The following is a 17859-nucleotide window of genomic DNA, read 5'->3' as shown; positions in this document are numbered from 1 at the left end:
ATGGTAACTCTAAGTAACTCTCATAAGTAACTTTAAGTAACTCTCATAGTAACTCTAAATGGTTATAACGAAATATGCCCCTTTATTTTCAAACCCTAAATAAGGGGTTGAAAAAAGATTTACGTATTTATTTGTATGATAATATTAAAATCTAAGTCTTAAGGAAGAGAATCGATATAGGATTAACTCTGTGCGATTTTTTTTTTCAAAGAGTTATAGTCTTCGACATTTGACTTCTCGGGATAAACATTTATAACGTCTAAGCAACAAATTAACCGATCGTTCTTTATAAATTATTTTTATGTTTGAATTGAAGGATTTTTATTTTAAAGCCTTAAATAATAACAAAAATTACAATAAATAACGCAATTGCAAAAAACGGCCATTTCGCAGGTTGTTTTGCAATAACAAATGAACAAAAGTAAACTTGTCATAGCTCAAATAATAGGTTTTCGATTTTACTACAATTTTCTATTTAAAAGTTTTTCTCTAAAATGAATATCGTAAGCTGCAGAATTAAAAATCTTTAAAAATTGTAAATTTTACAAATTAAAAACGTTATAACTCAGCAGACGCCCAATATAGCACGTTCTTTAAAGGTAAAATTTTGCAAAACCTCTAAATTTTAAAGAACCGCTTGGATTGACATGAAATTTGGCATACACATAGCTAATAAGTCAAAGAAAAAAAGTAATATTGTGCCGATGTGTGCTTTTGCCCTAGGGGTGTTTCACCCCCTTTTGGGGGTGCAAAATATATGTTCGTAATAAGTACAGAAATGGATAAAATGACTAATTCTAAGCAACTTTTGGTCTATAAAGTTTTTTTACTAAGTTAATACTTTTCGAGTTATTTGCGAGTGAATATGTTAATTTTTCTACAAAATAACCACGTTTTTAGACGGTTTTTCGCAAATAACTCAAAAAGTAAGTATTTGATCGAAAAAAATTCCAAATCAAAAATATAGCACGTAAAAAAGTGAAAAACATGGTGTATATATTAGGTCACTATACCTAGTAGAAGCAGACTTATAGCTAATGAAAAATAGGTTCATATTCGTCAAATTCCAAATCGAATATTTGAACGTGCCATAACCAAAAAAAAACGAATCGCTTTTTTGGGGAAAACTCATTTTAACTTTTTTAAAGTGTTTAAAAAAACTTATTTTTGTTTTAAAAAAAAATTTTAGCATCAAAAGTAAACAAGTTACGTTCAAAATAAAGTTGGTCCCTTTTTTTGGTAAGAAATCGGGAAAATCACCTCCTAATTAGCATTTCAAATGAACTTAATTGTTACCACTTCACGAGTTTTTTACTCACGTATGTAGGTATTGATCATAATATGATCTATAAGTTTTATCGGTTCAAAGTCCTTATTTTTGAAAGAGCTGTAGTTAAAAGGGCTTGAACGAGTCTCGATCACTATGCAAATTTAGAAACACCGAATCTTAACCAATTTTTGTCTTACAGAAAAACAAAAAAAAATACAAAATATTCAGAAAAGTAAAGCCGACGTTTTATTGTTTAAGATTTTTGATATCTCTAACAGTTTTTAAGTTATTTTGAAAAAAAAGCATTTTATTCAAAATTAAGATTTTTAAAAATTTTACTTTAAAACCAAATTTTTTCAAAAATAAGCTCTTTGAATCGATAAAACTTACAGATCATATAAACACAACATAAGTAAAGTAACTTGTTAAGCGGTAACGATTAATTTCATTTAAGTTGCTAATTGGGGGGTGATCTTCATGATTTTTTTTGCCAAAACAAACGGTACCAACTTTTTTTGAGCGTAACTTGCTTACATTTGATGCTAGAAATTTTTTTATAGAGACAAAAATAAAGCTTTTGTTAAACAGTTTGAAAAAGTTGTAATGTGTTTTCCCCAATAATGCTTCATTATTTGGATATTTCACGTTGAATTATTCTATTTGGAATTTTTAAAATATGAACCTATTTTTAATTAGCTATAACTCTGCTTTTGCTAGGTATAGAGACCTAATATATACACCGTTTTTTCACTTTTTTATAGGCTATAGATTTAATAAGAATATTTTTTTCGACAAAATGCTTACGTTTTGAGTTACATATTTGCGAAAAACCGTCTAAAAACGTAGTTATTTTGTTGAAAAATTAACATATTCACTTGCAAATAACTCGAAAAGTATTTATTTGGTGAAAAAACTCTATAGAACAAAAGTTGCTTTAAATTAGTCAGTTTATCCATTTCGGGACTTATTTTGGACATATATTTTTTCACCACCGAGATGGGGTGAAACTCACCCCCAGGGCAAAAGCACACATCGGCACCATATCACTTTTTTTCTTTTACATCTTAGCTATGCGTATGCCAAATTTCATATCAATCCAAGCGGTTCTTTAAAATTTACAGCATAAACCGTGAAAAAATGTACTAATACATATTATTAGGTATTACATTTTAGTAGAAGTTATTCCTAGCATCGTTCTTTAAAACACCTGATAGGTTTCAAACGTTCCTGAATTATAACACGTTTTTTCACCCACATTCTGGACTATGTAGAGAATGTGGTTGAATTTGAGACCACCTTTTTGTTACGTCGTTATTTACACTAACATGACTAAATCATCCCATGTAAATAACGAAACAAGTATTTAAATTGTTTATTATAATTTGCGTATCTATCTATTTGCATATCTATTTGCTTACTATCGTATAAAAACCAAATTTGAACTCTTGAGAACTATTTCATTTGCATTTTCCGAGCTTAGCAATATTATCACAAACTACCAAAAATAATAAAGCGATGTAAAAATCTAGAATTGCACTGCCCTTGTACTTACCTACGGTGGTAGTTCCCATAAGAAGTGCATTTCCAATAATTGGAATTGGTGTTGGTCCTGGCACATTTTTTAAACTGTCATACTTTCTTAGAGCACGAAGCCAAGTTACCACAAGTGTTACTACAATAACAACAAACACAGCAACAATCACACTCAATATTAGCATCGTACTTCTGTGTCCAGCACGCGAAACTCGAATCAGTCAAATACTGTTTACAGAAAAGCGAAAGGTTTCAGCACCAATTAAACGTAACATTGATTTATATGGAGGACAAACCTGACTGACAGGATAAATTGTTAATAAACTGCGTCCGCTGAGAGGTGATTGGTTATTAAAATTTGGTTACTTTTATTAGCGGCATATTACAAAAACAACAAAAATAGTTTTTTTATAAAAGTTTTAAATAAATATTAAGGTGATACAGTAGCGATCAACAGGTAGCCAAAACGCGTTCCAAGATTGCGGCTGTAATTTTGAATATTTTTTCGAGATATTTGGCACACATATTCTTAATATAATAAAGAATGGCGGTACAGAGCCCAATTTGAAAAATGTATTAATATGTGGAAATTACTCTGTAATTAAATAGAATATTAAAAAACGAGCCTGTACCGCCATTAAGAAGAACAAAAAAATTCACTTTCTTCAAATAAACTTTTTTATTCGATGCCTAGATTTTGTGTCATTTTGGAACTACTAATGAAATAAAAAATTTTAGTAGTTCCAAATGACACAAAATCTAGGCATCGGATAAAAAAATTATTTGAAGAAAGTGTATTTTTTTGTTCTTCTTAATGGCGGTACAGGCTCGTTTTTTTAATATTGTATTTAATTACAGAGTAATTTCCACATATTAATTCCACATATTAATATGTGGAAATTACTCTGTAATTAAATAGAATATTAAAAAACGAGCCTGTACCGCCATTAAGAAGAACAAAAAAAATACACTTTCTTCAAATAAACTTTTTTATTTGATGCCTAGATTTTGTGTCATTTTGGAACTACTAATGAAATAAAAATTTTTAGTAGTTCCAAAATGACACAAAATCTAGGCATCGGATAAAAAAAATTATTTGAAGAAAGTGTATTTTTTTGTTCTTCCTAATGGCGGTACAGGCTCGTTTTTTTAATATTGTATTTAATTACAGAGTAATTTCCACATATTAATATATTTTTAAAATTGGGCTCTGTACCGCCATTCTTTATTATATTACGAATACGTGTGCCAAATATCTCAAAAAAATATTCAAAATTACAGCCGCAATCTTGGAACGCGTTTTCGCTTCCTGTTTATCGCTACTGTTTCCTCTTAATAAAAATAATGAGCAACTATTGCGATGTTTATATTAACTATTTGACTACTGTTTATATTAAAATGTTAATAGTTTAAATTATAAAGTGCTCTCTTTTTTTAACCTGTTATACCTGTAGTTACTACATTCACGCCTTTTTGAAAATGAGTAAAATAACCCCCACTTCCCAATATTCTGGTATTTTACTCCACTTTATGCCTTGATACAAACTTTTGTTAGCAATCCAATGCCCTTGTCGCCCGTGTTTTTGAGCATTTCCGCTGTGATTTTATCAAATTTAGCTGCCTTACCTTTCTTAAGTATTTTTGTAATTTCTTTTATCTCTGCTATAGCTATTTCGCCTGGATTTGGTTTTGGTTGCTGTCTACATCGTTTTGGGTATTCAGTAGATCCTCGAAATATTGCTTCCGTATATCTAGGATATGATCATTGGCATGCAGTAGATGTCCTTCTTTGTCTCTTATCTGCTTTGGTGTTTGTGGAGACTTTTCGGTTCTTAGATTCTTCAGGGTTTTGATAAAAAACTTTTGGTTAATATTATAGCCTCCTCCCATCTTGTTTCCAAATTCTTCCCAACTTTTCCGTTTCGCTGCTAGTACCATATCTTTGACTTTGGTTATCTGTTGTTTGTATTTTTGGTAGTTGTCTGTGGTTTTGATTCTTAAGCCGGCCACTCACGGTACTTCGGTGTCTTTCGACAAAATCAACGATGATATCAATTCTGCAGTTCTGCAGCAGACAGGCCAGTCTCTCTGTGGTCAAATTGTACGATTATGTTGGATGCAGCGTCATACACGATCAAAATTTTTGTCAATTAGTCGAATTCGACAAAATTGAACGACGGCTCGGTACCGTGAGTGGCAGGCTTTAGATAATTAGTCCAAGTGGAAACAGTCAAATATTGTTTAAACAGAAAAGCGAAAGGTCTCAGTACCAATTAAATGTAACATTGATTTATATGGAGGACAAACCTGACGGAGAGGATAAAGCTAAGAACACATTTTTAAACACATTTTTAACACGTGTCGTGTTAACACGTGTCCACACGGTACCTACGTCGGAATGCTACATATCAAATATCATCATCATCAATCATCATCAATGGCGCTACAACTCTTCGTGAGTCTTTGCCGCATTTACTATTGCCTTCCATGTTTGTCGGTCCTGTGCCACTAATTCCCATTGTCGCACTCCCATTTTCTCTATGTCCTGATATATTGATTATAGATATGTGTCTTGCATATTTTCATCAAATATGCAGAACACATATCTATGTTGTAAAACGTGTGTTATGCTGACATGTTGATTTTTTTATGCTAGTGTAATAGTACTTATACTATAATGGAGGAGCACCTACAAGAGGAGATGGATGGGTTAGATGAAGAAGAGGAAATGGTAGCTGTTACTGCGGCATTTTTTGTGCTACGATATGAATCGTATTGTCATTTTCTTTGGTCTCGGTAGTCCTTATTTTGTAAGTTGTACAAAAACTCATACTTTCATAGTGACTGTACACCCCGATATGGGGCTACGTCGCGAAAGCTTTCTAGATCCTATTTCTTAGGAGGATCAGTCCCTTTTGCTTATGTTATCTTCTTAACGATTTCTCTCCATTTTTTCCTATCTCTAGTTTTTTCCCGCCATTCTCTGACTCCTGCGTTTTTTAAGTCTTCTTCAACTTCTTGCAACCACTTTGATCTTGGTCTTCCTGTTTTCTTTCTTCCTCCTGGATTCCATTCTATCATAGCATATGTCACTGCTTCATCTCCTGCCCGCCAGATGTGACCTAACCATCTAACTCTGCATTGCTTTATTTTGGTCACGATATCTTCTTTTAGTACTTTCTTAATCTCTGCATTTGTTCGGCTTCGATATTCATTTTGCTCTGTTCTGATTGTTCCCAGTATGGTTCTCATGATCTTTCTCTCCACTATTCTTAATTTTTCTTCATCTTTTTTAGTCATCGTCATTGTTTCTGCTGCGTATAATATTATTGGTCTAATTGTGGTGTTATACATTCTCATCTTGGTTTTAATAGACAGTATTTTGCTTTTAAGTAGTGTTTTATTTGCAAAATAAGCTTTATTCGCTGCAAATATTTTTTCTTTTATTTCTGGTATTCTTTCACCCGTTTTGCTTATTGTCACTCCTAGGTATTTGAAATGTTCTACATCTTCAAACTCTGAATTTCCTATTTTGGTTTTTCCTTTTATTGCTGGTTTCCCTAGTCTTACTATTTTCGTCTTTTCTTCATTTAATCTGAGTGCCATTGTCTCCCCTTTCTCTTTTATTTCTTCTAGCATTTCTTTCATTATGTTTCTATTTTTGGCAATAATAACAATGTCGTCTGCATATGCGATTATTTGTCCACCTCTTGTTCTTAGGTTTCCTTTGTTTATATTTCGTAGTATATATTCTAAAGCTAGATTAAACAGTGTCGTGGATAAGGCATCCATCCCCTTGTTTCACTCCTTTATTTATAATGAATTCATCTGTCTCGCCTCTTTGCGTCTTTATGCTAATTTTGGTAGTTCTCATTGTCATATTTATTAATTTTCTAAGTTTATGTGGGATTTTTAATTTTTCCAGGGCAATCATTAGTTGTTTTCTCTTAATCGAATCAAATGCTTGTTTGAAATCGATGAATAGCATTTCTAATTGCAGTTTGTATTCATTTGCTTTTTCCATTATTTGTTTTATTGTGTGTATAGCATCTATTGTTGATCTTCCTTCTGTGAATCCACATTGGTACTGTCCCACTCTCTTCTTCGTGATCTTTGACAATCTTTTTCTTATTATTGAAGTCAATATTTTATATGTTGTGCTTAGTAGTGTTATTCCTATATAATTTTCACAAATTTGTTGGTCTCCCTTTTTATGTATTGTTATTACCTGCCCTATCTCCCAGTCCTCTGGCATCTTCTCTTACTTCCATATATTTTTCAATAGTGATAGTATTTTTTCATTCAGTTCCTTTCCTCCATATTTTATAAGTTCCCTGTTAATTTCGTCTTTTCGTGGAGCTTTTCCATTTTTGCTCTTCTTGGCTACCCCTGTTTTATTATATACGCGTAGATTGGAAGATTTGGATATTGGAAGATTTCTATTAATGTAAATTTAAAGAAACATACCCTAACTTGTTTAATTTAATTTGTATAAGTGGAATATAAAGCGTTTTTATAAAGCACACTCGTTAGGATTACACTCTAACTGCGATCGAACAAAGGTGACATTTCGGCATAAAAAATTGGTAACATTTATTTGAAAGTTGCGGTGTTAACACTTTGGATTTGTTTTTATTCTTTACTATAAATATTTGTTTTATTATATTTATTGTTTAAATGTCAAAAAAAAAATGTCAAATCATATCGACCCATAAGCTTACTGCCGATAGTGTCAAAGATCCTAGAAAAACTGATACTCTCAAGAATTCAACCACTCCTATCAGATCGAGAACTAATCCCTGCACACCAGTTTGGATTCAGATCCCAACACGCAACCATAGAACAGGTTCATCGGATATGCAGAACTGTTAATCAAGCATTGGAAGACAAAATGTACTGCACTGCCGCTTTTCTAGACATCTCGCAAGCATTCGATAAAGTCTGGCACACAGGCCTTCTATACAAATTAAAAAATATGCTTCCTCTCACTCACTTCCTAATTTTAAAATCCTACCTCCATAACCGTTACTTTTTTGTACAACATAGAGATGAGTGCACGTCTCTATTTCCAGTTGGATCTGGAGTTCCACAGGGCAGTGTTCTGGGGCCAGTGTTATACCTATTGTACACAGCAGACTTACCAACAAACTTTCAAACCACTACAGCTACATATGCAGACGACACAGCAGTGATGTCAGTACATCAGGACCCACGGATAGCTTCTCAACTTCTGCAAACCAGCCTCAACAAAATGCAAACTTGGTTAAAACGGTGGCGTTTTCAAACAAATGAAACAAAGTCGGTTCATATTACCTTCACAAACCGTAAAGGTCACTGCCCGCCTGTATATATCAACAACCACCAACTAAAACAGCAAGCAACAGTCAAATACCTTGGAATGCATCTAGACCAAAGATTAAACTGGAGAACACACATTTTTATGAAGCGTAAACAACTTGGTCTCAAATTACACAATCTTTACTGGCTGATTGGTCACAAATCATCACTTTCGATGAAAAATAAAGTACTTGTCTACAAAGCAATTTTGAAGCCAATATGGACTTACGGGATCCAACTTTGGGGTACTGCATCAAACTCCAATATCGAAATCTTGGAGAGGTTCCAGTCGAAGGTTCTTCGAATAATCACAAATGCCCCATGGTATGTTGCAAATATTATTATTAGACGCGATCTAGAAATTTCAACAGTAAAAGAAGAAATTACCAACTTTGCACAGAAATACGAAGACAGACTGGCACAACATCCAAATGTACTAGCCAGAAACCTGATGAGCCAACCAGTCAGACGGAGACTTAGACGAAATACACCTAGTGATTTACCATCGCGATTTTAGTTATATGTGCCGTAATTCCCAGAGACAAACAATTTTATATCTATGTAAAATATTTGTAAAGAAAATGATTATTGAATCATTTTCTCCAAGTCACCTACACTAGTGGTCACAACATTTACTTATTGTAACTTGTTTTACAGATTGTAAATAAATTAGGACGTTAAATAATAAAAAAAAAAAAAAAATATTTATTGTTTTTATTATTTACTTTAATGTAAACTTAATTCTTGTTTTGTATTTCTAATATTTTTATTTATTTACATTGAATATTAATTTGTCTTGTATAAACCACTTCACAATAATTATGTGATATATTTGATTTAAAATGAATTCAAGAAGTTTTTGTAATTCGGCAACAATGTCAACTTAGATCTCTGACTTAGATAATGAAATGACGTGCAACGGTACCTATATTGTACGGACTGTAGATCTATTTAAAATAACGTAATAGATGTACAGTATGGTGCAAATTAAAGGAATAAATTCGTTATTTCGTAAACCGGTGACTTTAAGAAAAATCCCGAAACAGGTCGATTTTTATTTTTAAATAATGATATTTTGGAATATATGTCATAGTAGTGACGTCATCCATGTGGGCGTGATGACGCAATCGATAATTCTTTTAAATAAGAATAGGGGTCGTGTTGTAGCTCATTTGAAAGGTTATTCAATTCTCTATTCAGTAATATAAACATTTACATAATTAGTTATAATTTATCATTCATTATATTATAACGTATAATAATGTATTATATTTGTGTATTTATCGTACTGTGAAAGTCCATACGCTAAATAAATAAATAATTAGTTATACAGGGTGTGCAAAAAATGTTTATTTAGATTAAATTATTTGACAAAAAAAGATGGATGTGCGTAATTTATTTAATTCAAAATACATTTTACTGCTGTTAGAAATCAGAAAAAGAATGTTTATATCACAAGTAAACATTGTTTTTTGCTTAAAATAAATGTTCAAACTTCCAAGAGGCAAGTGGCTGGCGGGAGCTGGCTTGAACATTGAATTCTTTTTCGAAAAACAGTGTTTATTTGTGAAATAAACTTTTTTTTTTCTGTTTTCGGGCAAGAGTAAAATGTATTTTGAGTTAAATAAATTACATACATTCTTCTTTTTTTTTCGTCAAATAATTTAATTAAATTTTTTTTGGACTAATACTTTTTAATGGACTTTTTTGGAATAATTATGCAAATTTCTATATTACTGAATAGGGAATTGAATGACCTTTCAAATAAGCTAGCACACTACCCCTATTCAAAATCATCAATCACGTTATCACGCCCAGATGGATGACGTCACCAGTATGGCATATATGCCAAAATATCGCAATTTAAAAATAAAAATCGACCTGTTTCGGGATTTTTTAAAGTCGTCGGTTTACGAAATAACGAATTTAGTCCTTTAATTTTCACCATACTGTATAATTATGACACGTGTTAATGCGTGTTAACACGACGCGTGTTGAAAATGTGTCCTTAGCTTAAATTGATAATAAACTACGTCCTTTTCGAGGTGATTGGTTATTAAAATTTGCTTACTTTCATTAGCGGCATATTATAAAAACGACAAAAATAATTTTTATTGCAAAAGTAATGAGCAGATAAGTACATACTGCTCTTTTTTTTAATGTATGTAAAAGTTATTAATTCATTATAGTCTTATCAAAAAAATTACAATACACGTGAATCAAAATGTAATTCGGTACAGGTTGGAACAAATTTTATATCAAGCTTATAACAAGTTTAGGGGAAAACAAAAGATTTTTTCAAGAAAGTATATTATATGATTTATACAGGGTGTCCCGAAAAGATTGGTCATAAATTATACCACATATTCTGGGCTCAAAAATAGTTCGATTGAACCTAACTTACCTTAATACAAATGTGCTCATAAAAAAGTTACAGCCCTTTGAAGTTACAAAATGAAAATCGATTTTTTTCAATATATCAAAAACTAGTAGAGGTTTTTTTATTGAAAATTGACGTGTATTATTCTTATGGCACAAACATCTTAAAACACAATTGTAGTGAAGTTTGTCCACCCAATAAAAATTTTATGGGAGTTTTGTTAACTTAAACCTTAAACCCCCCTCCCCCAAACTTTTGTGTACGTTCCAATTAATTCATTATTGTGGTACCATTAGTTAAACACAACGTTTTTAAAACTTTTTTGCCTCTTTGTATTTTTTCGATAAGCCAGTTTTTATCGAGATTCGGCTTCTTTTTTAATATATTTACATACAAATTTTATGGGGGTTTTGTTCCTTTAAACCCCCCAAATCATTTAAGATCTTTAAGAATTTTCGATATATGAAAAAAAATCGATTTTCATTTTGTAACGTCAAAGGGCTGTAACTTTTTTTGTGTGCACTATTGTATATAGGTAAGTGAGGTTCACTCAACCAATTTTTGACCCCAGAATCAGTGGTATAATTTATGACCAATCTTTTCGGGACACCCTGTATAAGGAAAATTGCTTAAATAATGAAAAATGGGTCATTTTTACACACAATATATTTTTTGCTACCTTTATAAAAACACGAATTACTGCTACAGTAATTCATGTTTTTCTAAAGGTCTTTACGAATTTTTCTGGTTTTTCTAAAGGTCTTTACGAATTTTTCTGCAAAGTTAAAAGAAAAAGCTTTTATTTAAGACTTACTAAATTAAATTTGATCCTTAATTTATTTCAATAATTATAAATAATAAAGCTTGAATAACTTTGCAAACAATTATTATTTGCATTATAAATGCTAAACACTATAAAATATTTTATCTTGCAGAAAATTTGCGTTATGTTACCAGTAGGGGAGAGTGGGGGAATATCGACCACTTAAGCGCTATTAAAAATGTCAAGTACAGTAGAGCGTCGATAATCCGAACCCTGGTAATCCGAACGATCGCTAATCCGAACTCAAAAAAAATTATGAAATTAAAAAATATGATCGCGGACCGAATTTTTTTATTTAATATGACAATATAGGCAAAATATGACCGCGGATTTTTGTTTTGTTTATGCAGAAATACATACAAGATATTTGTTCATTATGCAGGTGCTTTATTCCTTGTAACTAAAACGTATGTGCATATATGTACAAATTATGTACTATGTTTATGAGCTTTGTATGTATTTTGAACATATGTTCGATAATCCGAACAATTTGATAATCCGAACTACCCCTGTACCAATTAGTTCGGATTATCGACGCTCTACTGTAGTAATATTTGTAATGAGATGTCCAACACGGGATATGTGTACGTTCCAATTAAACTATTATTGTGGTACCATTAGTTAAACACAGTGTTTTTAAAACTTTTTTGCTCCTTAGTCTTTTTTGACAGGTCACTTTTTACCGAGATGTGGCTTCTTTTTTAAAATATACCTAAAAATGTAAATTATAAACAAATTTTCAGATTATTAACAGGTCTCTATAATCGTACTTAACCATATACAAATGTGTGGTGGATTCGACAAATATTCAAAATATGTCGATAAACACTGGCTTATCGAAAAAGTACTGAGAGGCAAAAGAGTTTTAAAAACGACGACTTTTATTTTCATCGATATTGGTTCGAATTTTATTATCTTAATTTAATCGCCCCATTTTCAACCCTATCTACAGTTGCGTCATTATTCATCTGAAACAAGGTCTAACATAGCGGATATTTCCGCAAGGACGCAATACCCTACCCTATAGTGGCTCAGCACATTTTTAAGAAACCCTGAGATACAAACGATTCGCTAAAACAGTGACAAAAAAATGCATTTAATCTCTTCTCACTTCCTCCAACACAAGATGCAGCCATTTTCCAAAGACCCCGAGTGTATTACCAGATTCAGTCATGGCTCGGTAAACATTGTGATCCAGAAAATTGGGGCTGAAAAAAGCATGGAAAATATTGGTTACAAATCCAAACTTCCAAGCCTCCAGTACCCCCGAGCTTATGAAATTTATCTTAAGCAGATGCATGGAAACTGTGCATATGGTTGCCGAAAAGCAGACCTCAAATTTTCAGCAGTGTGCATCTATTGTGGTGGTGAAAGTTGCAGCAACATCGTGGACATATCATCATCATTAATTATTGAAGAAAATGAATTGGTAGATGAATTACCGACAATGACTCTAACTCTCATTACACCACAAAAATTCACCTCGGATACTGATTCAGATCTTGACTCGCAGCCTTGACCATCGAAAAAATGAAAAAATAATAACTATGATAGATATTTTTCAACATATAATAATAAATAATATTATTTTGTCTAGAAATTGTCCGTAGATTGGGCCTATTGGGAATACCACAAAAAAACGCGCCTCCAGACTCTACCTCATAGGTGGCCGGGAAAGGGGTCAAAAATAGCTTAATAATAGCATAGGAATGATAAAATCATAATAAATAAATATATAGATAGAAAAGTAAGCCCAAGGTTTTGTTTTTATTGTATTCCTATGAGAATTCGAGAATCTGGTCAAGTTTGGAGCGCTGTAAAACCTAAATAAATAAATAAAATTAAACAACTTTATAGTGTAAATTGTTCGTTGAAAAATCCTCTATAAAATCGCTATGATTTTATTTTATTGTAAAATGAACGAAAAAAAGTTATAACCTCCAAAAGGAAACTTCTTACAAAATTTTCTCTTATTTTTGTTTATAACTTTTTTGTTGGTCACTTGACGATAAAAAGTAATAGACTTAGGGCCGGTTGTTCGAACGCTAATCAACAATGATCACTATCAAATATTTAATTACTGTCACAACTGTCAATGTCAACTTTGGCTGGGTTGCTGAAAACATAATTTATTATAATTATGAGATTAGTTAATCAATTAACATAACAATTATTAACATAATTGATTAACTAATTTCATAATTGTAATCAATAATTATGTTTTCAGCAACCCAATCAAAGTTGACATTGACAGTTGTGACAGTAATTAAACATTTGATAATGATCATTTTTGATTAGTGTTCGAACAACCGGCCCTTAGGGCCGGTTGTTCGACCGCTAATCAACAATGATCACTATCAAATATTTAATTACTGTCACAACTGTCAATGTCAACTTTGGTTGGGTTGATGAAAACATAATTGATTATAATTATGAGATTAGTTAATCAATTAACATAACAATTATTAACATAATTTATTAACTAATTTCATAATTGTAATCAATAATTATGTTTTCAGCAACCCAATCAAAGTTGACATTGACAGTTGTGACAGTAATTAAATATTTGATAATGATCATTTTTGATTACTGTCACCAACTGTCAATGTCAACTTTGATTGGGTTGCTGAAATCATAATTTTTGAGTACAATTATGAAATTACTTAATCAATTATGTTAATAATTGTTATGTTAATTAATCTCATAATTACAATCAATTATGTTTTTAGCAACCCGATAAAAGTTGACATTGACAGTTGGTGATAGTAATTAAATATTTGATAGTGATCATTGTTGATTAGCGTTCGAACAACCGGCCCATAAAATTGTAGAAAATTTAATTTGCTACATTTTATATGTAATTAAATTTTCTGTATGGTTTCTAGTTTAGGAGATACAGCGCGAAAGCCCTTTGCATCCATTTTTCCAAGATGGCGGCTGGGGGACAAGGGCGGCGATCCCAAAAACTTGAACTTAAGCTTCTACTGAACCCCCCTACACATTAAAAAATAAAATTAACTCCTCTAAGAAATGCAACCCTAAATGTAACATTTCAATGGACTATTACGTTTAGAAAACATAACAGTATTCTTACCTTAATAAAAGTAACACACTTTTAATAAAGACAATAAATTTTACAAGCAAAACTGGTAACATGCACCCAAGATGAAAGGTGCTATCATACTAACCGTATAAATTAGATACATTCAGGACCATCTCTCGGCCGATCGGTACATTTCGCTCGTATGGCGCTAAGTTTATGAGATTTGCAACTGGTCGATTTTCCCCCTCTCTTCCCTATAGAGCAAAAATAATTGTTTATGCAAAATATTCAATAGTTTATGAGTTATTTCATTTTTTATTAAATGTTACTATTTTTTCAATTGCAAAAATGCGATTGTTGTCGACAGAATATACACTTTTATAGGGTCTCATTTATTTGTTTCTATGTACGGGATGGCCGGAAAGTCTCTTTACATTAATTTTTTTTGTTATACTACATAGGGAAGAAATAGTAACACAATTTTGTTTGTTGATTATTTATTAATCAAAAAATGAATGGGTTGCATGTGTGAGTCCATACTATTGTAGTAGAGAAAAGAGAGACGTTCTCACAAACAATTTATTTTACAACTGACGACCGGTTTCGCTGTCTACAATATTCACAGCATCTTCAGGTCACGTTGAAAGTAAAATTAAATGCTACAAATAACAAAAAACCAGAGTTAGTTAAGTGGTCTGGTTGAAATCAAAAGGGTAATGATCAAGCCAATATTAAAGTATATATATTTATGCATACATATAAATACTAACATGTACGTAAATATGGTTTACAACCCTCACCTTCACATACATGCACGCATTCAAATGTAGTGGCAACAAAAGTATGTTAAGTATAAGTATAAAATATACACTTACTTTCCGGTATAAGGGAAGAATATAGTAGTATTCAATATCATACTTTTTCTCTATATTATGCTAAAGGGAGAGACGGTAGAGGGACAGATTTGAATGTAATGCATTAACAAAACCAAAATAATTGGCAGGATCTTGAGGGGATTAGTAAGGAAACACGACATTAAACCGTGAAACCAAAAAAATTGTTAGTTATATACAGCGTGTCTACTTGAGTTGGAAACATATGGGAAACTTTTTTATTATTAATTTTACGAAAAAAAGTTATTCTTTATAAAAAGTTCTGCATGCCCCAAAACCTAAGATTCAATTATCAGATATCAAATTTTCTCAATATTATACGAGGTATGTCAAAAAATATGAATTTCGGCTAAGGGTAAAGTACCTTTATTTCTCTCAATATCGAAAATTCTTATTATGAAAAGTTGTTTGGAAATAAAAACCAAGCTCAAATATGTAATTACATGCTTCTAATTGGAAAAAAATATTTTCCAAATTTTTCTCAAATTTATTGATACTAACTTCGTTTTTATTCATTACACATACGATAACTCTTTTATTATTACTTTTACGAAAAAAAGGTATTCTCTATAAAAATCTCTGTATGTCCTAAGACCGAAGATTCAACCAACAGATATGACATTTTATTAATTTTATACGAGTTATGTCAAAAAATATGAATTTCACTCAAGAGTAAAGTACCTTTATTTTTCACAATATTGAAAACGGTTATTAAAAAAGTTGTTTAGAATTAAAAACTATGTGTCAATATGCAATTACATCCTTCTAATTGAAATACTGTGAAATATAAAGGTGCTATAATATTGAGCGAATTTCATATTTTTTGACACACCTCGTATAAAATTAATAAAAGTTGATATATCATGGTTGTGTCTTAGATTTTAGACCATGCAAAGTTTTTTATGAAGAATAACTTTTTTTCGTAAAATGAATAATAAACGAGTTATGATATTTGTAATAATTAAAAACGATGTTGGGTATCCATAAATTTGAGAAAAATATTTTTTTTCAATAAGAAGCATGTAATTGCATATTTCATCTTAGTTTTTAATTCCAAACAACTTTTTATCATAAGAATTTTCGATATTGAGAGAAATAAAGGTACTTTACCCTTAGCCGAAATTCATATTTTTTGACATACCTCGTATAATATTGAGAAAATTTGATATCTGATAATTGAATCTTAGGTTTTGGGGCATGCAGAACTTTTTATAAAGAATAACTATTTTTCGTAAAATTAATAATAAAAAAAAAAAAAAAAGTGGGCCGGCGTAGCGCAGGTGGTAGTGTGCTTGCCTCGCATGCCGGTGGTCCGGAGTTCAAATCCTACCGCCGGCAAGAACAACTAGACATTTTTAAAATGTTTATAGGCCCCAGGTCGACTCAGCCTGAATAAAATGAGTACCTTGGGTAAAACCAGGGGTAATAATAGGCGGTTGAAGCGTAGCACTGGCCCTGTTACCTTCCTTGTATACCGTTGGCCCTAGATATAGCAGACTACCCTGCTATACTCCCAAAGCCGCGTGCGGTATAAAACGGGAGACTATTATTATTATAATAATAAAAAAGTTTCCCATATGTTTCCAACTCAAGTAGACACGCTGTATAAAGTGATGTTATTTTTTTTTTATTTTTAATTAAAAATATAAAAATAACACCATTTTATATATAACTAACAATTTTTTTGGTTTCACGGTTTAATTTCGTGTTTCCTTACTAATCCCCTCAAGATCCTGCCAATTATTTTGGTTTTGTTAATGCATTACATTCAAATCTGTCCCTCTACCGTCTCTCCCTTTAGCATAATCTAGAGAAAAAGTATGATATTGAATACTACTATATTCTTCCCTTATACCGGAAAGTAAGTGTATATTTTATACTTATACTTAACATACTTTTGTTGCCACTACATTAGAATGCGTGCATGTATGTGAGGGTGAGGGTTGTAAACCATATTTACGTACATGTTAGTATTTATATGTATGCATAAATATATATACTTTAATATTGGCTTGATCATTACCCTTCTGATCTCAACCAGACCACTTAACTAACTCTGGTTTTTTGTTATTTGTAGCATTTAATTTTACTTTTACCGTGACCTGAAGATGCTGTGAATATTGTAGACAGCGAAACCGGTCGTCAGTTGTAAAATAAATTGTTTGTGAGAACGTCTCTCTTTTCTTTACTACAATATTTATTAATCATTTATTTATCCAAAACATTGGTATGCATACCTCTATTGTCGCAACACAACTTCATACGACGCCATGTTCGTATGTTCATCCGTTTCTTGACCGGAGTAACTGTTGTAAAAACTTGGCCAACTCCGTTTCGCATGTCCTCATTCGAAACATATCTGCGTTTTTTAATCTCCCCCCTATAATGAGACCCCACAGTGCATTCTTCGGCATTGTCAAATCTGTGCTTCTTGGAGACAAAGGCATTGGTACAGGACATTTTGGAGAACCTCATCCAATCCATCGGTCCGGAAAAATTTCATTCACACGATTGCTAACAGTGAGAGCAAAATGGGGTCGAGCGCCATCTTGTTGAAAATAAACAGCGCCATCAGTGTTC

At 31.8% G+C, this 17859-nt stretch overlaps 2 protein-coding genes across 2 annotated transcripts in view; one reads left to right on the top strand and one right to left on the bottom strand.

The window, feature by feature from the left end:
* Window positions 1-3102, bottom strand: part of LOC126889830 (cytochrome P450 4d2-like) — an 83668-nt gene extending 80566 nt beyond the window's left edge. Inside the window, exon 1 of the mRNA XM_050658517.1 lies at window positions 2823-3102. Within this exon, the coding sequence (XP_050514474.1) occupies window positions 2823-2988 (166 nt within the window). The 5' untranslated portion in view covers window positions 2989-3102. The remainder of the gene's footprint in view (window positions 1-2822) is intronic.
* Window positions 1-17859, top strand: part of LOC126889827 (uncharacterized) — a 787508-nt gene that overhangs the window by 356222 nt on the left and 413427 nt on the right. The window lies entirely within an intron of this gene.

The sequence above is a fragment of the Diabrotica virgifera genome, chromosome 8 (assembly GCF_917563875.1).
Source record: "Diabrotica virgifera virgifera chromosome 8, PGI_DIABVI_V3a".
Lineage (NCBI taxonomy): Eukaryota > Metazoa > Arthropoda > Insecta > Coleoptera > Chrysomelidae > Diabrotica > Diabrotica virgifera.
This window is presented reverse-complemented; position numbering and strand designations above follow the sequence as displayed.